At 37.8% G+C, this 26355-nt stretch overlaps 6 protein-coding genes across 6 annotated transcripts; 3 read left to right on the top strand and 3 right to left on the bottom strand.

Annotated features, from left to right (window-relative positions):
• Positions 1–55: 55 nt before the first annotated feature.
• On the bottom strand, positions 56–4127 carry LOC141845199 (uncharacterized). Its single transcript, XM_074733253.1, has 6 exons — positions 3880–4127; positions 1767–1834; positions 1403–1665; positions 819–893; positions 673–735; positions 56–381 (listed from the first exon to the last, which is right to left on the bottom strand). Exons 1-6 carry the CDS (start codon positions 3984–3986, stop codon positions 337–339), a joined length of 621 nt encoding a protein of 206 aa, XP_074589354.1. The 5' UTR covers positions 3987–4127; the 3' UTR covers positions 56–336.
• A 124-nt stretch (positions 4128–4251) lies between these two features.
• LOC141845554 (putative pentatricopeptide repeat-containing protein At3g25060, mitochondrial) lies at positions 4252–7369 on the top strand. Its single transcript, XM_074733614.1, has 2 exons — positions 4252–6729; positions 7141–7369. Exon 1 carries the CDS (start codon positions 4654–4656, stop codon positions 6685–6687), a length of 2034 nt encoding a protein of 677 aa, XP_074589715.1. The 5' UTR covers positions 4252–4653; the 3' UTR covers positions 6688–6729; positions 7141–7369.
• A 2897-nt stretch (positions 7370–10266) lies between these two features.
• Positions 10267–16404, top strand: LOC141844698 (putative serine/threonine-protein kinase At1g01540). Its single transcript, XM_074732696.1, has 7 exons — positions 10267–10939; positions 14658–14762; positions 14885–15007; positions 15092–15262; positions 15364–15493; positions 15567–15776; positions 16014–16404. The coding sequence occupies exons 1-7, from the start codon at positions 10338–10340 to the stop codon at positions 16137–16139; spliced, it is 1467 nt and encodes a 488-aa protein (XP_074588797.1). The 5' UTR covers positions 10267–10337; the 3' UTR covers positions 16140–16404.
• A 1095-nt stretch (positions 16405–17499) lies between these two features.
• Positions 17500–18592, top strand: LOC141844699 (uncharacterized). Its single transcript, XM_074732697.1, has 5 exons — positions 17500–17629; positions 17737–17799; positions 17878–18053; positions 18116–18221; positions 18299–18592. Exons 1-5 carry the CDS (start codon positions 17615–17617, stop codon positions 18590–18592), a joined length of 654 nt encoding a protein of 217 aa, XP_074588798.1. The 5' UTR covers positions 17500–17614.
• Positions 18593–18605: 13 nt separating this feature from the next.
• LOC141844700 (uncharacterized) lies at positions 18606–19280 on the bottom strand. Its single transcript, XM_074732699.1, has one exon. It carries the CDS (start codon positions 19240–19242, stop codon positions 18703–18705), a length of 540 nt encoding a protein of 179 aa, XP_074588800.1. The 5' UTR covers positions 19243–19280; the 3' UTR covers positions 18606–18702.
• A 1702-nt stretch (positions 19281–20982) lies between these two features.
• LOC141845087 (serine hydroxymethyltransferase 7-like) lies at positions 20983–26251 on the bottom strand. The gene is made up of 4 exons (XM_074733128.1): positions 24993–26251; positions 23257–23662; positions 21507–21608; positions 20983–21426 (listed from the first exon to the last, which is right to left on the bottom strand). Exons 1-4 carry the CDS (start codon positions 26052–26054, stop codon positions 21203–21205), a joined length of 1794 nt encoding a protein of 597 aa, XP_074589229.1. The 5' UTR covers positions 26055–26251; the 3' UTR covers positions 20983–21202.
• Between the last annotated feature and the right edge of the window lie 104 nt (positions 26252–26355).

Raw genomic sequence — 26355 nt, 5'->3', positions numbered from 1 at the left:
CTGTTCGAGACATCATGAAAATGCAATGTTGCTAGCATAACGCTAGCAACGAAAGGGATCTCCGGAAGCACAATCAACTATGCTATATAAAAATTTCAGTTTACAAGAAACGCAACAAGCACAAGGAAAAATTGACTACCAGCGAGCCCACCATAGGTGTACATTTTCAGTTGGAATAAGCCACCAAACAGAGATATCACTACAAGGTGCATAGTTGCATGTACAATGGGGGAAAAAAGGGGCACGACGATAACAAACCGAGCATACTGCATCACATCATTCAGTAGGAAGTGAGAAACTCTCGTAGCCTTAGCTTACAAGATCGCGCACCTTCTCTTAGGCTCTGGACTCCAACGACAATAGGATCTTTTTTCTTGGACCCTGAAACCACCCAAATGAACCAAAATGAGGAGAGGTAAAGGCAAAAAAAATTACTCATGGCACTGATTTTAGCCAAACTACAGAACATATCCAATTTATACAGTTTGTGTGCGAGTAGTTGGAAATTAATCTGCTAAATTTTTTCTATTTGGATTACTGAAAGGAATAACAAATGATGAAAAAGCCCTAAGATCCAGATCATAAGAATTTTGTAACAAAAAGGGTGCAAATTAGAAAGAAAAAAAAATAGGTAACAACAAACATGATGAGAAGTTAGAAGGCTTCATGTACCATTGGAATTCCTAGAGCTCTAAGATCCTCATCATTCATATGCTTGAGAGCTGTCATGTCAACCTACAAATAAAATTTCTTTCAAGTCTAACAAACGAAAGAAAATACAAGATGAAGATGTAAAATCATGAAAAGGTACAGCATACCTCCTCTGCTTGGAATGTTATTGAATATTTCCCTAGACCTAAAGAGTCCAGGAAACCATCTACTGACAACACAGACTGCAAATTTATGACAAGAAAGTTTAGGAAAGGAATCGTGCAATAGCAGCAGCAACAAATCGAGGACATAAAACATTTCAATAGCAAATAACACAATTGAATGTAAATGAAGCCAATGTATAGAAACAAAAAGATATGAGGAAGAAACATCTAGTCATAGGATGCATGGTAGTAGAAGTTAGCTACTTAAATCTACTGTAAAACTATTTCAGCATACTTCATGAAGCATATATGATAAATATGCATTTGTAAGTAAATACTGTGCCACTCAAATTTAACAACTTTCACAGTATGTACCTTGCCAACTCTGTCGCCAAAACTAGGTCAAAGTGCAGTATAATTTAGCAATGTGCAACAGTATGCATATTCACACTCACTATCAAGAGAATCATATTCAAGATGAAAAGGTATAAAATTACAAATGCCTAACTACTTTAATATGCATCACCCAATATTTAGTTTCATATGATAAAAGTACCCATGCAAATAATGCATATAAATTGATGCACCTTGCTCTGAGATGCCTTTTTTGGGTTATTAGTTTTTTTGGTTTCCAGTATGGGTGGATCATTTCGGAGACTCTTCTTGATGGCTTCAGAAATTTCAGACACTCGCTTAGCCTTTGAAGGTTCACTATTTGATGGCTGTGAGGGCATTGTAGCAGTTAGCTTGTCACGAAGATCTCTGACTGCAGAAACTTTTCCACTCTGGAAAGCTTGCTGAGAACCTCTGTTCTGAAGCTTCCATCTGAGGTCATTGGGATTAACAGATTCTAGAGATACAAAGTGTGGCATGTATCACTGAAAAGTTAACGTTAACACAACAAAATAAGGAACTGTGTTGCAAATATAGGGAGGTCATAAAAGTTTTAACTGAACGTTTCATGTTCCCTGTCCTCATCATAAAGGTCATGCTTCCATTTGTCTTCACTTTGCCGTTGCCTGCACGATGTCCAGAATAACCAGTTTGAAATTACTTGTAAGAATGTTAAATAAACGAAGCTTATGCCCGTAACATCAAAAGAAAAAGTACATTAACACATATACAGAAGAAACCGCTGTCATAGAGAATATCAATGAATAATATGATTTCAAAAATACATAACACTTAAAGAGTGCATAATAAATATAACCAACACCTACAATGGACTTTGTAAAATAGCAGGCTCAAATTATTACCAACTATTATTAAATAACTTCCGTTATGTGTGCTTCTAGAACTAAGCAAGGTTTAAAATATCAAACTGAGCCACAATATCAGTAGTAGGTTGGAATGATACACTCTTGGTGCAGTGTTGACGTGCCGAGATACATAGGTGCCAGTGGCAATGAGTAGGAGGAACAAATCAACAAAAAGAAGAAGAAGCCTTGAGTAGGAGGAAGGAATCCAGAAGAAGAAAAAGAGGCAGCAGCATCTTACCTAGAGGAGATGGAGGAAACCATAATCACACTCAAGAGAAGAAGTGGCTTGAGATGGTGATGAAGCAACATGAGATGGAAACGAAGCATTGGACGTATTCAGAGATGGAGAAGAAGCAGCTTGAGAGGAAGGCAAATTATTTCCGTCATTGTTTATCAGCAGAATGGTTCATGCCACCCATATCAAATGGAATGTAACTTGCATTTTAATCCATGTGTACCAAGTAGTTCAGTATATCTATCAGCAATCGTCATAAAAAATCAAATCCACACATTATTTGAAGTATACCTTGCAGCAAAATATTATTATTGGTGAAGATATCTGAACTGTGTCAAAACAATATGAATTGTAGGCAAGTCACACAATAAGAGGACTAAGTAAAGCATTTTCAGCTTCAATAGTAAAGATGCAATTTTTCATAATACTGCAACTTTGGCTAGTCTCAACCAAGCTTGCCAAACTTGAGTTTGAGTTTGTAACTGTATTTCTTAATTCCAACATGATAAAATCCCATTTAACCAATCTAGCCAGGAATCAAGATGAACCACATAAAACAAAAGCCATGCTTCATTAATACTGGTCATACCAGTATGCAATTGTGAGTATTTTACCTGGTTACCATGTATAAATGAATAAGAATCGTTAATTCATATACCATTCAGTTTATCAAATGTTTGGCATGCGTGGAATTGGCAACCATTCGATTAAAAGAAAATATATGGTAAAAAAAAAGTTGGTATACCACTCAATTAAAGGGCAATTAAAAGAAACATATCAAAATTAAAGTGCCATTACCCAATTGGACCATTTGTTTTACAAATGACTACTAGTGCTACCTAGGATCTGTTTTCCATAAATAAAAAGTAATTCCAGCACCAACCTCAAAAGGAAACAAAACAAAATAAAAAAAAAAACTATACTAAAACAACGAACACCATGATTGAATATTCATTTAGGGATCACATAGTGTCAATGACCACATGACATTGTAATAGTAGAAAAGGTAGAAGAAAAATATAAAAAAACCATTGAAGTTAGTCAATACATTAACCCATTGTGGGACTCATTAAAAAAAAGAGCTGATTTGAGGTCAAACCATGCTATCCTGATGCTGTGTTTTGTATCGTATCCACTACTACACCAAAGAACAGATCAAAGCGCACAAACATTGTTCACATATTGGCAAATTATAGTCCAAGTTGGCAGAGTAGTCATCCACGCCATCTCAACTAATGTATAGCAGTTTCCACAATCAATATGCTATCAAGATTAACTGAGCAAAAATCATAAAATCGATCATCACGACAAATGTTAGTAATTCAAGTTAGAAACATTTCGAGAAAAAAAAGGGGGCGGGGGATGCGAAGTAGCATGACTTGACAAATTTTTTTTCAACTAGTGACTAGAGAATATCAGATTGCAAATGATAGATGCAGCAACAAACCAGTATGGACACCAGCAGAATATGTACTTCACAAATGTAAGTAAAACGAGAAAGGACTGCCTGCTTGTAGTTCGGAAAAGAAGAAGCAGAACAACAAAAAAGATAAGGGCTTGAAAAGTATACCTTTTAGCCGGAACCACGCTAGTGCGGCTGACATCTCCTCCTAGATCGCCATGCAGGCGCTCTTTGATGGATCTCTTCCGCCCCGATGCTATCTGATCAGCGTACATCGCAGCTCGTGTATACAGGTGAGAGAAGTCAGCTGAATCCAACGACAATTAGGGGATTCCGGACAAGGCGAATGCGAACAATTTAGGGAGGCGATTTCGGACCAGCTAGGGTTTGCAGGACGGAAGAAGCCGAGTCGCTGTGCCTGTAGCTAGGGTTAATATATTTTTGGCACATATATAGAAATATTTGCAATTTAGGGGCTCTTTGGCAAAAACAAAAGTTAGGAGCACTGCGCCCAAAACAGAGTCTAGCGCAGTCGCCGGCCGTTCGTCGCCCGCCAGCACACTCTGCAGGCATCGATCTCCTCTCCGACGTCGATCACTGCACGCAAATGTCGGTCGCAGCGCGCAGGCGTCGATCGTCGCCCGTAGACGTAGATGCCAACGCAATCCTCTTCTGACCGCTCCAAGCCTACAGACAGCAGCACAATCCTCTTCTAATCGCCTGTTGAAGTGGTTTGGCCGCAGACGCCAACACAGTCGGCTTCTAACCATCGGAGATCACCGGGAGGGAGAGTAAAGTAGCGTTTTTGATCTGCGATTCTGCGAAGTTGTTGATTCTTTCTTTTTCTTTAACGGGAAATTGAGTTTGAGGTCATTGGGTGGTACGACGATCAAGGGATGCTTCAAGCAATCATTTGATGTGGGTGCTTGTGCGGGAGATCCGATGCTCCTCTGGTCAAATCTTGTGCATCTCTTGAGCACATGCCGCGACACCCAAACACTGCTCCGAATCCACGCCCGCATGGCCGTCGAAGGCTGCTTGTCCCGTCCTCACTCTGCCGCCCACTTGATCACCGCCTATGCTCGCCTCGGTGACGCCGCCGCCGCCGAATCAGTCCTCCTCGCCGCCGCCTCCCGCGCCAACATTTCCACCTGGAACGCCCTCATCGTCGCGCACTCCCGGAGCGACTCCCCGCGCCAGGTCCTTCGCCTGTACCGCCTCTTAGTCTCCGCCAGCCACCCGCGGCCGGATAGCTCCACGCTCACTGTTGCCCTTAAGGCTTGCGCGCAGTTAATGGATCTCAGAACTGGGCAAGAGATTATGGCCCATTCTTCCCACCTTGGCTACATCCATGACGTCTTCGTTTGTTCTTCGGTCCTCAATTTGTACATGAAATGCGGGAAGATGAACCATGCCGCGAAGGTGTTCGACGTAATGCCTAAGAAGGATCTCGTTTCCTGGACCACAATGATCACTGGGTTCGCAACTGCAGGGAATCCTGTCGTCGCAATTGGCTTCTACAGGAGAATGCTGGAGGAAGGTCTTGAGGGGGATGGGATTGTTATGGTCAGCCTGTTACAGGCCTGTGCTGCTTTCGGCGACATGGCGATCGGCAAGTCCGTTCACGGGCATATATTGCGCCATCACCTCCAAATGGATGTTGTCGTGGGCACTAGCCTTGTGGACATGTATGCAAAGAATGGCTTCCTGAAACTAGCTCAGTTCGTCTCTGAGAGGATATCTCGTAGAAATGTCGTCTCATGGAGCGCCTTGATATCAGGCTATGCTCAAAATGGTTTTGCCAGTGAGGCATTGCAGATGCTGATAAAAATGCAGGAATTTGGGCTGTGCCCTGACTCTGTTGCACTTGTGAGTGCTCTTTTGGCTTGTTCACATATTGGGTTTCTGAAGATGGGCAAATCAGTTCATGGGTTTATCGTGAGGAGGTTTGAATTTGACCAGATTTTAGGCACTGCAGTGATCGACATGTACTCCAAGTGTGGCTCCCTCATGAGCTCTCGCACCGTGTTCGATATGGTTTGCTCCAGAGACATAATATCATGGAATGCAATGATCTCTAGCTACGGTGCACACGGCCATGGAAACGAGGCACTTTCAGTTTTCCTAGCATTGAAGCAAACTAAGTTAAAGCCTGATCACGCGACTTTTGCTTCTCTCTTGTCTGCTTTCAGTCATTCGGGCCTTGTGGAAGAAGGGCGGCACTGGTTCAATCTCATGACACAGGAGCACGGCATCGAGCCAAATGAGAAGCACTATGTTTGCATGGTAGATCTTCTAGCTCGTGCTGGTCATGTTGAAGAAGCCCATGAACTCATCCAGTCGATGTCTGATGGACCGGGAATTGCCGTCTGGGTGGCACTTCTTTCTGGTTGTCATAATCACAAACAGTTGGAGTTGGGGCGACATGTAGCACAGAAGGTTATCGAGTTAAATCCTGATGACTTGGGCATATATTCTTTGGTCTCAAACGCTTTTGCCGCAGCAAAGAATTGGGAAAAGGTCGCCGAGGTAAGAAAGGCAATGAAAACCATGGGCAGAAGAAAAGTGCCTGGATACAGTTTAGTGGAGATCAAGGGAAAACTTCATGCTTTCCTGATGGAGGATAGAAGCCATCCACAACATGAAAAGATCATTGATTTGTTGAAGAGGTTGGACTTTGAGATGAAGAAATTGGGTTACATACCGAAGACTGAGTTTGTATTCCATGACTTGGAGGAGGAAGTGAAAGAGAAAATGCTAGGCAACCACAGTGAGAGATTGGCTATTGCTTTTGGGTTGCTGAATAGCAGTCCTGGCACAAGAATTGTCATCATAAAGAACTTAAGAGTATGTGGAGATTGCCATGAAGCAATCAAGTACATTGCAAAAATAGCAAACCGGGAGATTGTTGTGAGGGATGTGAAAAGGTTCCATCATTTTGATAATGGACTATGCTCCTGCAAAGATCACTGGTGATCAAATTCTGTGGCACTCGACAACACCGATACCATCTTCAAGGTTGGAAATTTTATCCTAACTTAAATCTCTTATGTACTTATCACGTTCATTTAGGTTCTCCTAGGCTTTGGAAATAACAGATACACTAACTACACCTTGTACAATACTGATACATGTTTCCCTGACATCTTAATATTGAGAAAATAAAATGCATTCTTTCTTATTGATACAGATGATCTGCTTATTCACTAGCGAATATGATCTTATTTTAGCAATTTCCTCATGACTGCGCTCTACAGATTCAGGGCATTCACATAAATCAATGCATATGGAAAGTGAAAAGAAAAAGTAAAATATATCAAAACTCAATGCAGAAAGGACTTTAGTTGAATAGGTGGAAGTTTTTAGTTTATTCTTTCAGTTGTGTGTATAACAGATTTTTTTTTTTTTTTTGAACCTTCGCTTCTGAAGGACTGGAAATGGAGGGGAAGTTAAGAAAGGGATGAATGGCAATGAATGAAGTGGACAATGCAATTGTTAAAACTTCTGAGCACTGATGTTTCATCCAGAGGAGAGGATGCATCTGCTGAGTGCAGTGGGAGGAGAAAGTCGGCCATTTTGCAGAAGAATGAGGAAATGGAAGGCCATATCAAAAGGTTCTCATAGAGACAATGCTGAAGACGAACAGATTCCCGATAGCAATGATGGCGAAGCTACTTCTGAATCCCTGATAATTCCAAATTCCTGATAGCTTGCGACTGGCTCAGTTTACTTGGATGGAGAAATACAGGGGAAACAAAGTTAAATTAATGGTTTCATATGCGGCTAAGCACACTTACACGTGAAGAACATGACAATCCACCTCTATGCATATTAATTTCAGAGGGAGTTCTAACCCAAACCATTAATTTAGATGAGAACCTTCTTGCTTGTTTGAGTTATTTCCAGAGCGACGTCCTACTTCGATCAGATATATGCCGACTGGTGTGGCTGCTCAGGCGCTTTCACGTTATTTGGTGGCGCACCGAGTTGAAGTCCTCGGAGCGTTTGCAAATGTACACTCGCTACCTAAAGCATAATTGCCGCATTGCGTTGGCGTTGGACGGCTGAGAAATCAGTGATGAGACAGGACTGGCCACCCTGCGCGAAGAGGACAATACGATGTTACCATCCCAACAACCGCAACTTGTTCGACTTAATTCCTCATCATTCTTTTGGCACCAAATCACAGCCTTTTTTATATTTTGTTTTAAGCACAATCTACTCCACAATAAATAAATCAAGCTCAGTTAAATTGTTTTATGGTGTTCGAGCTGAGTTTCAGATGAATCAAATTATTAAAATACTGAGTTGGTTAAGTTTGACTTAAACTTTGTTTATTTAAATTATGTTATCTAACCAGATTTTATTAAAATACTCAAATTTGACTTAAACTTTGTTTAAATTTTTATATTTTTAAAAATTTTTATATTTTTAAATTTATTAAATTGATTGTTGACTTGATAATATAAATTTATTTATTAATATTAAAAAAAATTTATTTATTTACCATATTGATAAAATTTTGTAATGAATATGATTCATAAATTTTATTCATAAATATTATTTATGAATTTATTTAATTTATAATATCTATTGTTAATAAATTAAACATAAATGTGTTGAAGTTTATTTATTTAATTTAATAAGTTGTTAAAATTTATTCATTTAATTAATATTATATTTTATTAAATGAATATAAATAAATATTTACCAAATTGAATATCAAATTTAATCACAAACATTCAATCCTATCTCCAACCAAATCAAAAATATTATATATAAAATATTTTTATACTAAATTATTATAATAATTTTAAAAGTAATTTTTATTTATTTAAAGTGAGTTGGATAGAGTTTAAATAATTTTTTAATATAAAAATATTATACATTAAAATAAAAACATGATTTATTTGGTTGAAGATAGGGGTGTCAATGAATTCGACCTCTCAATCTGATTCCAATCGATTCGGAAAATATCAGATTAAAGTTAGAAATTTTTGGATTCATGTTGAGCTAAAGTTGAGATGTTTTTAATTGAATTGAGTTCAGGTCGAATTCAGATAGTTCAAGTTAATTCTGATTGACTTGACATTGTTGGGTTGTAAGATTAAACATAAAAAAAGCACATGGAAAAAATTTTGGGGTTAAAAGGATTAAAATATTCCATTGGCATGAGGCCTTTTGGGGAGAGCCCAAGAACAAAATCATGAGGGCTTAGGCCCAAAGTGGACAATATCATGTCATTGTGGAGATACGGACATCCTTGGAAACCCTACAAGTGGTATCAGAGCGAGACCGCTCTTCACCGGACTAACCGCCGGATGAGCCATGATCCAGATCTAACCATGTGCTTTGAACCTTAAAAACAAAGGAAGTAGGTGCTCCCGTGTCTGAATCAAGAGGACCAGACACCAGGTGAAAGTCCTAGTAGGTCGGGTGGACCGAGGGGCAAAAAGTCCTAGTTGCGGCTAGGTGAAAGTCCTAGTAGGTCGGTTGCGGCTAGGTGAAAGTCCTAGTAGGTCGGGTGGACCGAGGGGGCAAAAGGTCCTAGTTGCGGCTAGGTGAAAAAGTCCTGGTGGGTCGAGGATTCAGGGGATTGTTGGGTTGCAAGGGTGCAAACATAGTCCCACATCTAAAGCACATGGAAAAAATAATGATAAAATATCAAAATAAAAATTAAGTTTTAAGATTTTTTTAATTAAAAAAATTTTATTTTACAAAAAGATATTTTATATAAAAAAATTAATTAGATTATTCGAATTGATCGAATTATACAGATTCAAATTAAATTTAAAAATTTTGAATTGAATTCAAATTCGAATCCTATTCAAATTAAAAAAAAATTTATAATATTTTTATTTCAATCCAATTGGAATCCATGGATGCATCCAAATGGACATCCGAGTTAAAGCAGTCGCATAAGCGCCTTTTATGCGTAAACTAATTTTAAAATATATTGAGTGATAAAATACACTCCCAGTCGCAGTCGATGTTCGCACCTACCCCAGTCCTTGCAGAAGAGTTGCGATCTTCGAAGCAGTGTGAAAAAGTAGAATGGAGCAAAGCCATGGCGGACTGCAAGTAGAGATTAAAGTGCAGCGTTGATTGTTCCACTATGGTCCCATCGTGACAGCTGCGAAACCTTCATCGATCCCTTTCTTTCTCCTTTCTCACCTTCAATTCGCTGCAATGCCACTCTCGCCTCGCCTCACTCTTCTTCCATGGGTTTCCAGCATTCCTCTAGCTAGCACTTGATAAGCTTCACCTCCCATTTTCTCTTCCTCCATTCATCAATCTGTAACTTCATGCCCTCTGCTTGCTAGAATCTTGAACCCCCCCTTTTTCTGGTTGTTTTTTTCTTCTAAAGATTCAATTTTTGGGCGGGGTTGCTGCGTCTCCACATCCTTGTTGCGATTTCTTGTAGTGGAGGCTGAAGTTGTCTTGAGGTAGGAGCGACCTTTCTCTTCCTCGATTCATCAATCTGTAACTTCATTCTGCTTGCTATTTTTTTCTTGTTTTTTTCTTCTAAAGATTCAATTTTTGGACGGCTGCTGCGTCTCCACATCCTTATTGCGATTTCTTGTAGTGGAGGCTGAAGTTGTCTTGAGGTAGGAGCGACGACGACAATGTCGAGCTACGATCTGTCGAAGAAAACAATCATCTTTGGGCTGCATCTGTGGGCGGTGGTGGGCATCTGCATCGGCGTCGCCTTCGTCCTCCTCCTCTTCCTAATCTCCCTCTGGATCGCCTACAAGCGAAGCGGTAGCTCATCCCGGAAGCACATCGTCCCCAAGGTCTCCAAGGAGGTCCAGGAAGTGCAGGCCGGGTCGGCGCTTGCCCTTTTGCTTTCCTCCGAGGTCGAGCCCTCTCCGCTTCCCACCAAGCAGCGGAAGGAGGAGTCCCCAATTACTCTCCAGTGGATTCGCGTGGAGACCGGTAAGGAGCACCGCATCACCTACCCCGAGCGCAGCGGCAGCGGCAGCGGCAGCGGCGGCTGCGGGTCGTCGCATGGGAGCGGGGAGAGTCGGTCGGTGGACCAGGCGCCGGCCTCCGTGCCGGAGGTGTCGCACTTGGGCTGGGGACATTGGTACACCCTGAGGGAGCTCGAGCTTGCCACCGACAGCTTCTCCGACGAGAACGTCATCGGCGAAGGTGGATACGGTATCGTCTACCACGGGGCCTTGGAAGATGGCACTCAAATTGCAGTCAAGAACTTATTGAACAACAGGTGCTCGATTGTTTTCTTTCTTGCCATTTTTGTTACACTTGATCTTCTAGGACAGAATTTTCAGGACACAGCAGAGTCTGTTAATTGACACCTTTTTCTTATGCACACATAGTTCTGCAACTCACCATTGCATTGCACAGACAAGTTTTGCTAATGAAGTAAGTCTTTCTAAAGAAAGAATTAGGGCTTCATCTTTTCATTGCTTATATCAAGTTGTCATGAAAAAAACTGCCATAGAAGCTGAGATTCACCTAGCTTTGAGTCAAATCTGACTTTCATTTGCTATGCAGCTGTCTGACTTGGGTTTTCTTGATATCTATGTTCAGTCAATAAGGTTATGTTGATGAAGAAACTGGCAATGACCCTTTTCTTTTTCCTGATGCCATTTCTAATGTCTTAGATTCACACACTAATTGTTCAATTCTAGATCGCCTACTATGTTATCAAACCCTCCCCATTATCGCAGCTCCTAATGCATCTTAAAATAGTTGATCTACATTGGACACTTTCAATAGTGAAGATCAAATCATTTTCACTTTGATTAGAAGCAAAGACCTTCTTGAGACATTTCCCAGGGCAGTTGCATGTACCAGTATGGTATCACCTACTAATTGCATAATTATTGTCCAGGTAAACCCCCCAGTAAAGGAAAAGTCCTGCCAACAAACTGATCTTGCACATACCTGTTAAATGAAAGTGTTAATCTCCCATCTTTTTGCGCATATAGCATTCCAATTCATCTCCAATTATTTTTTAGATATTCAATCACATATTTTTGTTTAGCATATTACCATACATGGTAGGAAAACTTTCTTATGGTTAGGAAGAAGGATAGAAAGATTTGTAAAAATTGTAAGGTCATTCCTAGAGAAAACTTAACCATCTATTTGTAGTGTTGGATATGCACCTTAAGCATAATATCAATAGAAGGCAAATGTGCATGACTCCTAAAATTAAATAGTGGAAGTTAAGAAATGGAAAACAAAACATATTTAAGGAGAAGGTAGGAGAACAAATATTAGGAGAAATATATGGCGACTTGAATTCGACATGAGATAAGATGAAATAGTAGTCAAGAGTGTACTCGATGAGTCAACGGATTGTGTACCACCAAGTAAAAAATCTTGATGGTCGAATGAAAAAGTACAAGAGAAAGTAACAAAAAAATGAACAACTTATAAAATATTATACACTCGTAAGAATAAGAAATTTTTAAAAAGTATACAGTAACCAAGAAAGATGGCAAGAAAGTAGTGAATGAAGTAAAAAATGAAACCTGTGAACGCTTATATAAACAATTAGATACAAAAGAAGGGGAAAATGATATTTAAAGAATAGCTAAAGTGAGAGAGAGAGAGAAAGGTAAGAAGTCTTATTCGAATAAGATATATTAAAGATAAATATAATAGGGTACACTACTGAATGATGAGTAAATAAAAGGGCGATGGAAGAGGTATTTTCATCAACTTTTTAATGAATGTTTAGATGAACAACTTAACTTAGATAATTTAAGTAGAACAAATGAGTATAAAAATTTAAATTTTTATCGTCAAATTTAAACTTCAGAAGTAGAACAAGCTTTATATGAGATGCAAAATGAAAAAGTATTTGGACTAAATGATATTCCGATAGAGGTATGGAAGTGCCTAGGAAAATAAGGTATTAAATATCTTACAAAGTTATTCAATTTGATATTAAAAACGAAAAAAAAGTGTGATCAGTGAAGGGTAACTATTCTAGTTCTCTTATATAAGAATAAATGAGATATATAAAATTGTACAAACTATAGAGGTATTAAACTAATAAGTCATACCATGAAATTTCAAGAAAGAGTAATATAAAAAATGACTAAGAAAGAAGACTACGATGATCGAAAATAAATTTGAATTTATGTTGGGAAGGTCGACAACAGAAGTTTTACATCTTCTCAGGTAACTAATTGAAAAGTATCAAGAACAGAAGCAAGACTTACACATGGTATTCGTTGACCTAGAAAAAGCCTATGATAAAGTACCAAGGGAAATTATATAGAAAATTTTAGAAAAGAGAGGTGTTAATATAACGTATATTGAACTAATTAAGGATATGCATGAGTATGTAATGATAAGAGTGAAAATTTCAGACGGATTAACCGAAGTATTTCCCATAAGAATAGGGTTATATCAAGGATCAACTTTAAGTTCTATCTTTTTACATTAATCATGGGCGAACTCACTGGACACATTCAAGATACAATACCATGGTGTTTGTTATTTGTAAATAATATTATTTTGGTAGATGAGACCCATGAAGGAATAAGTGCTAAACTTGAATCATGGCAAAAAATGTTAGAAGTGAAAAGTTTTATGTTTAGTAGAATAAAGACAGAATATATAGAATTTAAGTTTAGTAATATTAGACGTAATGAGATAATTGTTAAGATAAAAGATGACGAATTGTCTGTAACTGAAAGATTTAAATATTTAGGATCATTTTTACAAAATGATAGAGAGATCATATGTCTTAGAATACAAGCAGGATAGTTGAAATGAATAAAGCGTCAAGTGTTTTTTGTGATCGTAAAGTATCTCTAAGACTAAAAAGTAAGTTTTATAAAACGACAGTTAGACCTGCTATGTTATATAGAGATGAATGTTGGGTTATGACTTGAGCACATGAGCAGAAGATGAAAGTTGCAGAGATAAGGATGTTAAGGTGGATGTGCAAACATACAACGATGGACAAGAAAAGAATGAAAATATTAGAGAGAAAGTCGAGGTTGCACCTATTGAGGAAAAACTCTAGGAGATACGTTCAAAATGGTACAAACATATATGTAGACGATCAATAGATGTTCCGGTTAGATATGAAACTATGACAAATGTGCACATCAAACGAGGAAGAGGAAGATTAAGGAAAACTTAATTAGCAACAATAAAACAAGATAAAATTTATTAAAATATAAATAATGATATAATAGGGGATAGAGTTCAATGACGTAGAAACATCCATATAGCCGACCCCATCTAGTGGGATAAGGTTTGGTCGTCGTCGTTGTTGTATATTACCACACATGTATATCTTTATATGTTATGTCACAATCTCCATAAAATAGTATATCATGCATGATCACTTTTAACATATTGAATGGAGAATCGTTCCAGTTCCCAAATCATAGCCTCCAAACAAAACACTTGATCTAGAAGGAGAAGGCTAGAAACAATTAGAAATTAGTTATTAGAATCGCTTTTTGTTACAATGCCCCTGAATAAGAGAATTAACTCATTAACACAAAATGTTTAAGCAAGTTAACAATAACTCATCTGCTTACAAACCCATGTGGGAGTAAACATAGATGTAATTTTTTTCTCTCCCCAACTTATGGCTGGCTCAATGTCAACATTGTCAAGCTGTTTAGCATAATCCAAAATCATGTCTGATCAGCAACATGTGAAATCCAATGGTCCACCACTATCACACAAGCTACTCTCTCCGATAGCTCACTGAGTCTCAGATTAGACTGCTTTAATACCAATTGCCATGACCTGGAAGACAAAACTTGTCTATTAACTCGTTAAGCTCAATCACTAGTCTAAAATGCTTAACCATAATTAATAATTGTTACCTGTTTATGCTTTATAAACCAGTAAATTACCATGTGGGACTAGTCATTTGTCATATTTGCAGTGATTTCTATTTCTGTACTAATTGTATTTATGTTATTGCCTTTCTGTAATAGGGGCCAAGCAGAGATGGAATTTAAGGTTGAAGTTGAAGCAATAGGACGAGTTCGTCACAAGAATTTAGTGAGACTGCTAGGGTATTGTGCAGAAGGAGAGCATAGGTATATTGTGAATTCTTACCTTGCCTACTAATTATTTAAGTACACTGTATTTCTTATTTCGAGTAGAGGCAATGTAAAGATAAACGGAGTGCTCTTTCTAATGTTTTGTTTATGCCATTTAGAATGCTTGTCTATGAGTATATAGATAATGGGAATCTAGAACAGTGGCTTCATGGTGATGTTGGTCCTTCCAGTCCGCTTACTTGGGATATTCGAATGAATATTATAATCGGTACAGCAAAAGGGTACGCCTCTTTGCTAAAAATTGCACTTTCTTGTTTCCCTTAATTTCAAAATAATTCTTGCTGAAACATGGCTGTACAATGCAGATTACTCTACTTGCACGAAGGGCTAGAGCCAAAGGTGGTTCACAGAGATATTAAATCGAGCAACATACTTCTTGATAAGCAGTGGACACCCAAGGTTTCAGATTTCGGACTTGCCAAGCTATTGGGCTCAGGGAGGACCTATGTTACAACACGAGTAATGGGAACATTTGGGTTCGTGAATACTGTCTATTACAACTTACAGTTACCTGATATAACTATGATTATTGCAATATATAATTGAGTAATAACATTACCTTGTTTCTTGTCTCTAGTTATGTGGCTCCTGAATATGCTAGCACTGGTATGCTAAATGAGTCCAGTGATGTCTATAGTTTTGGTATTTTTATCATGGAGGTAATATCGGGTCGAACACCTGTCGACTACAGCAGACCTCCAGGAGAGGTTAGTCTTTTTTTCTCCCTGACAGAAGCGAGATGAAGACGACATGACTTTCTGAGTTACTCTTTTCTTGTAGGTTAATCTGGTAGATTGGCTTAAGACAATGGTGAGTAATAGAAACTCTGAAGGTGTCTTAGATCCAAAGATCCCTGAGAAACCCTCATCAAGAGCATTAAAAAGAACACTTTTAGTTGCACTGCGATGTGTCGATCCTGATTCACGCAAGAGGCCAAAGATGGGACATGTTATACACATGCTTGAAGTCGACGACTTCCCTTATCGAGATGTAAGCAATTTTTTGATCAATCACCTTTTACCCCGATTTGTTCTTAGCCTTTCTTTTCAGATCATGTACTATTTCATCACATGTGGAATCCCTGTGCAGAAACCACAAGTGAGCAAAAGAATGAAAGCATATCAAAGTTTTAGAACTGCAAAATAGTCACAAAATTTACCCATTTCCCACAAGCAACTTAAAAACTACTTTGTGTCTCAACAACTTCTTGTTTATGTTTGAGTTCAGGAACGACGCGCAGGGAAAGACCCAAGACAGCCATGCCATGGCAGCCCGGAAGATCATAGAAAACCAATAACAGAGCAGCATGCGACAACTGAAACTAGTGATACTGTTGTTGGAGCAGGATGTTGATTAGCAAAGATGAATATAAAAGACAGCCTCAGTTCCTGTCATCTTGAAACCAAGAAACATTTCAGACTTTTGCGATAGAACATGCCTCTATAGCTACAAGAAAAAGAAGAGAGGGTTGAATGGATGTCGATCCGCTTAGTATGAAAATGATGTCTCATGGTAGTTAGTTTACTTGTACAAATTTCAGTATACTGTGTTATATGATTGCTCCTGCTGGTACATTTTGCTTGATGAACTGGCTCATATGTACACTTCGTTTGTATCATGGCATTGGTGAATACGAGCCATAATAATTGTTTCTACATCGAGGTCATTTTGTGAGTTAATCTTAGATCATCTCCATGCAAAGATAATTTATCTTGTATCTCTTATATACAACAGCAAACATTTTCAATAAATATTATAGGATTTTTTTTCTTACTTTAAAAGAAGATTTAAAATTTGAAATAATCATATTTGGATCTTTTATATATGTATATATATATATTTTAAAATACGTGATATGCGTGAATTATAAAGGGTGTTCAAAAGAATATCGATGTCCGAAATAATAAATATATATTATTTTATATTTTAATTTTAATTTTTTTGTATTAAATATTATAATCCAACTCTTAAATTTTAAAGAAAAATTTTAAATGATTTAATTATAAATAATTTTAAATTTTTTTTATATTTAATATTATAATTCAATCTCTAGATCTTAAAATAAAAATCTTAAATGGTTTAATCGTAAGTCAAATAAATAAATAAATAATATAAAATATAAAATGATACTATTTACTATTCAGGCGTTCAGAATTTTTCAAGAAGCTCCGATTTTGATATCGTGCACGGTCGTATATTTTAAAATGCACACAATAATATATATATATATATATTATTATAATTTAAATAATAAATTATAAAAAATAATAATGTTTTTTTTTTCAATTTCAGCATGCCAACTGAATTGAGTGTTATAATATACTTGAGATATTATTTTGAATTTTGATTATTTATCAAAATAATATATTAAATTTAGAACTATGATTTTAAAAGTATTATTGAATTTTCTTTTAAAATTATATCGATATTCTCTCTCTCTCTCTCTCGCTGAGCAGTGCCGCAGACACTCGAAAGTTACTACCAATCGCTATAAACCCTAATTTCTGGGCTTTGCTTCTGGTATCTTTTTCCCTGTTGTGCGGATTTGGTTCCTACAGGTACTACGTTATCTCCGGTGATGTTGGCCTTTCCGTCAATCAATCTCTCTTCCTTCCCCTGGAAACCTTGTAGGGTTTCGTTCCCCAATTTCACCTGTCTTTCTTCCTGCACGCGGACAATCTCTCTAGTGAGCTACGCGAAGAGGAGGGCCTCTGCTCCGCAGACGCCTCCACCCAAGCATCCCGCTATCAAGGAAGAACGAGCGGAAGACGACGAGGGAGAATTTCTACAAGAAGAGGAAGAAGAGGGAACGGAAGTCCCATTTGCTGATGATTTTGGAGACGGTGAGTCGCAATTTGCATTCCCTTTTCTAGTGCATTTTCAATCTCTACTTAGAAATAGCCATCAAAATTTCGATTCTTTCTAGCTTGTTTTTTTGAAAATTTCACAGATTTTGTATTGGAAGACGATGAGGATTTTGAAGATGGATTGGAAGAAAGAAGCGAATCTCTTTGTAAGTTTCTTGTCTATCAATTGCTGAGAGTTTAGACTAGATCGTCACGATTTGCTATCGAATCTGGTTTCTTCGGAGGTCGGAGATGGTGCTGCAGGGGGAGGGATTTCCCTCGCCGGCAACTGGTGGGATAATGAAGCGTTGGCCATCGCACGAGAAGTTTCGGTAACATTCGCCGGCGACCTGAAAATTTATGCTTTCAAAACGACGATGAATTCAAACATACGCGTGCGAATCGAAAAGCTTTCTACCAGGTAAATGCTATGAGCTAACAATTGCCGAATCATGTTCTTCTAAAGAAAACTTCATCTCACAGGTATGGTTCTCCGAGCATGGAGGACATTGAGGCCTTTTCGACCGTCTACCGCTCCCGCTTAGACGAAGCTGAGCTTGCTGGGAAAATGCCAGACGTCTCTTTGGAGGTGCCTGATCTCTCTTACCAGTTCTCCGCTTGGTTCCTGTGGAACATTGAAGATGAATTTCCTCCTGCTCGTGCTAGGTTTCATCCCCTGGTCTTGAAAGGGTTGTGCGCGTCCCGGAGGAGCTCGAACGGTTCGGAGACCGAGCTATGTACGTGAAATATGTCGGCGACGGCGACGACGTTGCGGATGGCGTGCTCAGGCTCGTTTCTTTGGATGTGGAATCAGGCCAATGCACATGGGGCATCGCAGACGTGAAGGTGAATAGGCAAAAGGCAGGGAAAGGAAGACCTCTAAGCAAGAAACAAAGAGAATGGCGGTTGCGAACCTCATTCGAATCCCTGCGGCTGGTCCGGTTGCATCCAGACTGCTGAGACATGGCGCATTGTGAAGATCATTGTGAAGATCAATGGATCGGCCTTCATTTTTATCGAGTAAAGACCATCATTGCAAGGAAGAACAGCACAATGTCTTGTGATCACTATTACATTTGACAGCTTTGATTCGAAGATGGATCCAGCACTACGATCTTCGGCCGCTTGTTCTGCTTGCGCTTCTTCTTCTCCGATCCGCTAGATGCTTCCTTTTCGTCACTCGACTCGTCGCCTGTGTCGGAGGAGCTGCTGTCGCTAGCGGCAGGCAGGGAAGGCGGCGTGACGCCGCTCATGGCAGCCTCCGCCGCAGCCACGGCTTCGTCGTCGTGGAGGTCGGCGACGCCCAGGAGCAGATCCATCTCGATGTACGTCTTCTCGTTGCCGCTGAGCACCTCGACGTCGTAGTCCGCGCGCGATCGCTCGCGGACGTCGAGATCCAGTTTGTCGTTGGCTTTGGCGATCACGCCCAGGAAGTCCTTCACCCTGTCCATCACTTGGCTTCGAGGTACCGCTGCCGCCGCCGTGGCCGCTTTGGCGGTGCGCCCTCGCTTATCCCCTCGCTTATCCGTCGTGCCGGACACGAGAAGCCTGTGCGGGAACGCGGGCGCCGATGGCTGGTCCAGGAGCTCCCTGCTGCCCTCCGCCGCCATCGAGAAGAACGAAACCAACCGGTGGGGATGAAGTTCAAACCCTAATTAAGAGGAGGATTAAAAGAGGTAGATCGTGTTGGAGGAATCAACCGGGCCGGGCCGGGCTTTTGCCCAGCCCGGAACATAACAAAGCCCATCCTGATATATTCTACACGTATAATAAATTTTGAAAAATATTAAAGTTTGTTTATTTGACGCTTTCATTTTTCATTGTTCTTCGGACTCTCAAAGTTCTTAAGGTCCTAATAAAAAAATAGATTTTGATATTTTTAAAAAAAATTAAAAATGTTCTTTATCATTTTTCATTTGGAAAATTATTAAATTGAATTTTTATATTTAAAATTTTAATTGAATATTTTAAGTTTTAATCTTTCTTGTTGAATGTAAACAAGATTTTATTAATTTTAAATTTAAAAAACTTTTTTATGTTCTGTTAAATAATATTCAATGAATTATCTAATTAATTGACAATTGAACAATGGATCATCGACAAAAATAAGACAAAGACATAGTATTCTATGAATTATCATGGAAAAAGAATTTAATTTTTTGATAAAGGATAAGCACATGAATTAATTGATAATTGAACAGTGGATTATTGACAAAAATAAGAAGCCGAGTAGGCAATGACATTTATTAACAGGGATATGCATGTTGAAGTAACAGATTCATTAATTTGTATTCGGGTTTAGGGCAAATATAGTATTTCATAACTTATTTAACACATTTGTCTAAAGATCTTTCCTTTTGAAATTTTAAATTCTATAATAATTTTTACAATGTAGGGAAGTGTTTTTACTTTCACAAAGTAATTTAATACATTCAAAATTTAATATAAATATTTTATTAAAATTATAACAATATTAACATAATTTCATATTGTCATAAAAAAAATCAAAATATAGTATTGAACAAATATCTATTATATAAAAAAATAAAATTTTATATATTAATAATAGGTATAAAACAAAAGTTATTAAATATTTTTTGTTAAAGTTATTAAATTTAAATTTCATCTTAAACTAAACAACTATTGGATTTAATATTGTAATATTATTTAGATACTTTATTTTGTGAAATTTAAAACAAAGCCAAAATATATGTCATATTTTACATTTTATTTTATGATCTTTTTTTTTTCTTTTAGTATATTTTTTTAAAAACAAAACATATTTTCGAATAAAAAGTTTAAAATATTACTTATATATTATTGTTTATAACTAAGATATAACATGGAGAGTTTAACTAATTTAGAGATTGTGAATAACTTGTGTAAACAAAAAAAAAGTGATCATGTTCTTTCAAAGTTAAAACCCTAAATATCATAACAAAATATTGTTTAACTTTGAGTTTACAACATTTATAAAGGTGCAAATGTAGTTTTTCTTTGGTGATGTTTATTTAGATCGGTAAAATTTATTCATTCTTTCAATTTTCATTTAGCCTCTACACCATTACAATTGATCTCCATAAAACTTCAATAGATAAAAGATTATTTTTTAATATTTTCGATTATTATATATATATATATATATAACTAAAGAAAAGAAAATATTATGAGATTTTATTATAATCTACACGTCATATAAAAAAGAATAAGTCCATTATTTAATATATAATTATATTTATAATAATTTTTGTTTAAAACACCACAACTAGCATATATCACTATTCCTCTTGCCCTAAGTCATAGGCTTAAACAAAAATGTGATATATGCAAAAAATTATCTTACGTACACATTGCAGTTGGTAATCTTTTCAAGTGTAAATTGAAATAGTATGGGGTTTACATGGTTGCAAAATTGCAAAAAAAAAAAAAAGAAAAGAAAGTCAAAGTGAACCTGTATCCAGACAAATTAAATAACGGCAGGTAATTTTTGTACAGAAGGTACGTCAACTCAGGATAAGTAAAAAGCCCACAAGGCATAGTGGGTACCTCTGCGAACCATTTCATAGTTACCTAAACATCATATCCAGGCATTGCAAACTGTGAAGCAAAGGACTCCACTTGGCTGCGAAGCTCGATGACATCCCTGCTGCTCTCGAGGCCCTTCACGAACTCCTTTTGGATTTTCCCATGCTCCTTCTGAGTGTTATTTGCTATTTGTACGGCCCTCAGGAGAAACTCTGCAATTGTTTCGAAATCTCCCTCTAAGCAACCTCTTGTTGTCATGGCAGGAGTCCCTTCACGATACCCAACATCAAGTAATTACATACTACATATGTTTAAAATAAATAAACGTTGGATGTAGTAAGTAACTCACCTATCCTGACGCCTCCAGGAGAAATAGTACCATTTTCACCGAATATTGGAGTTTTGTTCAAAGAAATGTGGCATGCCTCACAGACCTTCTCAAAAATCTTACCTGTTCAAAAATTAGAATCGCTCCTTAGTGCCTGTTTCTAGTAAGGAATCCAATAGAGTAAACATATGTTTGGCGCACAGATAATATCTGAATAATTACAAAGTGCTATCTTCATAAATAACCTACTTATGGAGCTCTTTTCTAGAGTGTGATCACTTTGGTAACCATGGCTAATATGCATGTCAGGAGCTAATCAAATATTAGCATCTAACAAATATATCAGTCACAGAGAATGTAAAAAATAGATGGGAAATACAATAAAGTAGCTAAGTGCACTGTGATTTCACAGTAATCCTATAACTGAGAGAACTAAGTTACAACGGTGACTATCTGACCAGGAAATTTCAGTGAAAATATGGCCAGCTGCAACAGTTGTAATCTGTTCCAGAAGGAAGGTGCTAGACATACTAAGTTAATGAGAAACGGGCAAATTTCCGATGATTAACAGGAAAAGGAACAAAGGGTATGTAGTAAGAAATAAAGGTGCTAGTTTTGTTACATCTATAAGCCCCTCGAACATTTATCATGTATTCCAATAATGCTCCATTCTAATCAAGGGTTTATGAAAAAAGAGAAAAATTAGAAATTACAATGATGGGGAAAAAAACACAATGTAGTAGAACGATTTAGTGGTTAGTTTGCTCCATTAATTTGGAGCAAACGGAAATAAACAAATGATTTTACTATGACCTTTATATTTAAATGAAGGGCTAGATCTAACTCTCTATCTTCTTATGCTATTATTAGTGTAAATAGATGATATTGTGTTAATTGATTAATGTAAATAGATTATATTTGAATCTTGAACAGTGAGGAAAAAACACTTGGAAATTAAAGATTTCAAGTTACATAGCACTAAAACTGAATATATAAAATGTAATTTTAATAATAAGAAAAGAATCCACACAATGCATAATAGTTAAGACATAATACCTAAGATGGAATATAATTAACAAAAACTTCAGGAATAATATGAAATTCCTACAAGAACTTCAGATATTCTAGATCTATCATTTAACAAAAAGAAAGAGATTAAGGAGAAATATAATTAATACGATGAAGAATGTGGAATTGAAATAAAGAAGTCTTGAGTCTCATATGATCTTTGCATGCCCTTAGGCTAAAAGGGAATTTGCATCAGACTATGGTACGATGGGTCATACTTTACAGATCAATGTTTGGTTATTAGAAAGAAACATGCACAACAAGTTAATAAAGTAGATATAAGAATGCTAAAATGGATGTGTGGACCTAATAAGGTACAGCCCAAATAAGTTAATAAAAAAATATCAGTACCCAAGAGCAATAGGGCCTGGCCCTAATAACTAATAAAATGAAAGAAAATATATTGAAATGGCAAGGACATGTTGAAAGGCAACCATATTCTATAGTTATAAAGAGTTGAATCGAGTAGAGTGAGAGCTACAGTGGGTAAAGACAGATCAAAGAAACCATTAGTTAATAAAATGAAAAATAATTTAATTGAAATTGAATATTGCTAATGATATAATCTCGCATAGCACTGAATGGAGAATAAGATTCTTGCAGCTGACTCGAAACAGTTAGTTTTTTTTTTCAAAAACAATTAACAAAATTTAAAAGACTATACATTTCCAAGGAATGTAAAAGCCTGTTTCTTGTTGCATACCTGTTAAGCCCAAAGTCCTGAGATCCCAAAGTATTAAATGATTGTCTGTGCCCCCACTAACCAATCTGCAGTTCCTTCTTAATAAAGCTGATGCCAATGCTTGAGCATTTTTCTTGACCTGTTGAATATAGGCTTTGTATTCAGGTGTAGCTACTTGCTTTAGAGCTATGGCTAAAGCAGCTATATGGTTATTATGAGGACCCCCTTGAAGTGATGGGAAAACAGCAAAATTTATCCTGTCCTCATAATCATATCTGTCATTTCCTTCTGTTTGACCGGGAAAAAATCCTTGTCTTTTCTGTTTTTTACCTTTTCTGAAGAAAATTATACCACCTCTGGGACCTCTAAGGCCTTTGTGGGTTGTCGAAGTAACAATATCACAGTAATCAAATGGGCTCAAGCATTCCTGAATTAAATTGGGCACACAATCAGTAAAGCTTTTCCAAGAATTTAAAGTTCATTTAAAAAATGATAGTTATGCTTCAGAAAAATTAAATAGGCCCCAGACATAACAATCATATTGCCCAGTGTAAAAGGTTCAAATATAGATAGTAAAAGACATCAAGACAGTTGTTTCCCATCCAAAAAGAAACTATGAATACAGTAGCCCAAAACAGAACTTCCTACAAAGTGCGTTAAATAATTCAGTGCACGAAGCTGCTAGTAAAACCTTGCCTTTGGCATTGTTTCCACCTCTCTAACTGTCTAAACAAGGAAGAAGGCATCCACCTCTCTACCCAAACAAAATAAGTCCCATATATGTTTCGATCTGTATAAAATCACTTTTAGCACATGCCAGACTTAGTTGGCACTGTGTATAAAGGATGTCATGATGAGAAAAAGATATACTGGAGCACTGTGTATAAAGGATGTCATATGAGAAAAAAGTGTATAAATGGAGCAGTGTAGAAAGGATGTCATGATGAGAAAAAAGTATATAAATGCAAATTCCCTAAATTTGGCCAAATAACTTGAAGAAATGGTAGATATGGCAAATAGCAATATATAATATATTATAATTTGTGCGAGTTTTGCAACCCAAATATCTATAAAACTAAAGAAATATGCAATAGCAAGTACAGGTAAAAGCAAAGTTGCACTGCACAGGAAAGATATAAATAAATAAATCAATCCAACTACGGAACCACAAGAATGAAAGCTTAACTTTAAGCAATTAATTTGCACATTATATAACATTCAGTCAACATTGGGACCCATGTAAAACTACAATTCAGCAAAGAATAAATGGATGGGATAAATGACGAGTCTAAATTCTATTCTTAAGAAAATGGCCCTTAAGTGACAATAGATTGAAGGAAAGGATTCACAGAACAAAGACACAATAATGAAATATCAAAATTTATATTTTACCAAAATGGCTTACAAATAGATTGGACAAACCTTGTCATGGAAAACTTGTTTGTGCTAAACTATGAGCAATTAGTTTAGACATGATATGACATTCAATCATCATTAGGACTCAAAGTACAAGTAGAATTTAATGAAGAAAAGATAGATAAATGGTTTAATCTAAAATTCTATTCTTAACAATATGGCTCTCAAATGACAATAGATTGAAAAAACATTGTCATCTCAAGACTTTGTAAGAGATAGTGAAGTAAAAGGTAGATGACTAAATTGATAAATCGCACCATATGCCAAAAACTGAAAGTAAAATGCAAAATAGCAACAAAAAAAAAACAGAGAGAGAGACAGAGAGAGGAGAGAACTCAAACCTTAGCAGCCACAAGTCCACTAATGTGAGCCATATCACACATCAAGACTGCTCCACACTTATCTGCGATTTGCCTAAATCTAGCATAATCCCACTCCCTCGGGTATGAGCTCCCACCACAGATCAATATCTTTGGACGGTAATCCATGGCCTTCTCCTCAACTTTATCATAGTCGATATATCCTGTGAGTGGATTTACCTTATATGGCAAACTCTCAAAGAATATGGAAGCCCCTGATATCTTCTTTCCACTAGGTGCATAGTACCCATGACTAACATGTCCACCAGAAGGCGAATCCAAGCCCATAATTCTATCTTTTGGTAGTAGTAGCCCTGTATAGACTGCAAAATTGGCTGAGGTGCACGAGTAAGGCTGGACATTCACCCCCCAGCACTCAGGATCAAGACCAAATGCTGCGAGTGCACGTTCATGACATAACCGCTCTATCTGATCAATGTACTGGTTCCCACCATAGTACCTGGCACCAGGGAACCCCTCAGAATACTTGTTGGTCAAATGGCTCCCAAGGGCATCAAGAACCCCGCGGCAAACGAAATTCTCTGATGCGATGAGCTCAATTCCCAGAACCTGCCGCTTCTTCTCCTTCTCCATGATATTGAATATATCCGGATCGGCCACAGATAAGGGCTGGTTCCCCCAAGCACGGACGGCAGCCCTTCTAGTCTCGAGATCGGGTTCCACCTTGGCTTTCTTGGCTGCAGGGAGCACAGAGGTAGAAGAGCAAGAAGAGCTCGATTCCCCTCTCCTCGGCCTCTTGATGCACATGGCGTACCCCAAAATCCTGAACTCTTCCTCCGGTTGCTCCCCGTCGGATTCCTCCGCTTCGTGAGTCCGCAGGGATCCGTCACGGGAGCTCTCAGGATGCTGGTCGAGGAGCTGCAAGGGGATCGATCGGGAATTTTGGGACGAATCCCGAAGGCCGGCGTCGATATGGAGCGAGATCGATTCATCCAGGATCGGCCCACGCACCGGCGGCGAAGCCGGAAGCGGAGCAGCGTGGAACCCCAGTGAAAGATTTGATTGAGGGTGGGTGAGATCCATGGAGAAACCTTCGACACGCAGAACAAACGCAAAAAACACGAACACCGATTCAACAGAAACAACAACAACAACAACAACAGGAGCGGTGGGAGGAGGAGGAGGAGGAGGAGGTGAACGCAGCGAGGAGGCGAGATTCCATCAATGTCGAAGGAGGAGAGCTGGATGCGAGAAGAACCCTAAACAAGAGAAAAGGGGGCGGAAGGTACGAAGGCAGGTGAAAGACTGGGAATGTCCCTTATTAATGGCAATTAAGGGGAGTGAACCTGGACGGGTTTTCGATTTGGTTGCTTGGCGTGAACAT

Source organism: Curcuma longa, chromosome 14 (genome assembly GCF_044706935.1).
Source record: "Curcuma longa cultivar G26 ecotype Majalengka, Jawa Barat chromosome 14, ITB_CL_G26_1.1, whole genome shotgun sequence".
Classification (NCBI taxonomy): domain Eukaryota; kingdom Viridiplantae; phylum Streptophyta; class Magnoliopsida; order Zingiberales; family Zingiberaceae; genus Curcuma; species Curcuma longa.
The sequence above is the reverse complement of the archived record's forward strand: the minus strand, read 5'-3'. Positions and strand labels throughout refer to the sequence as shown.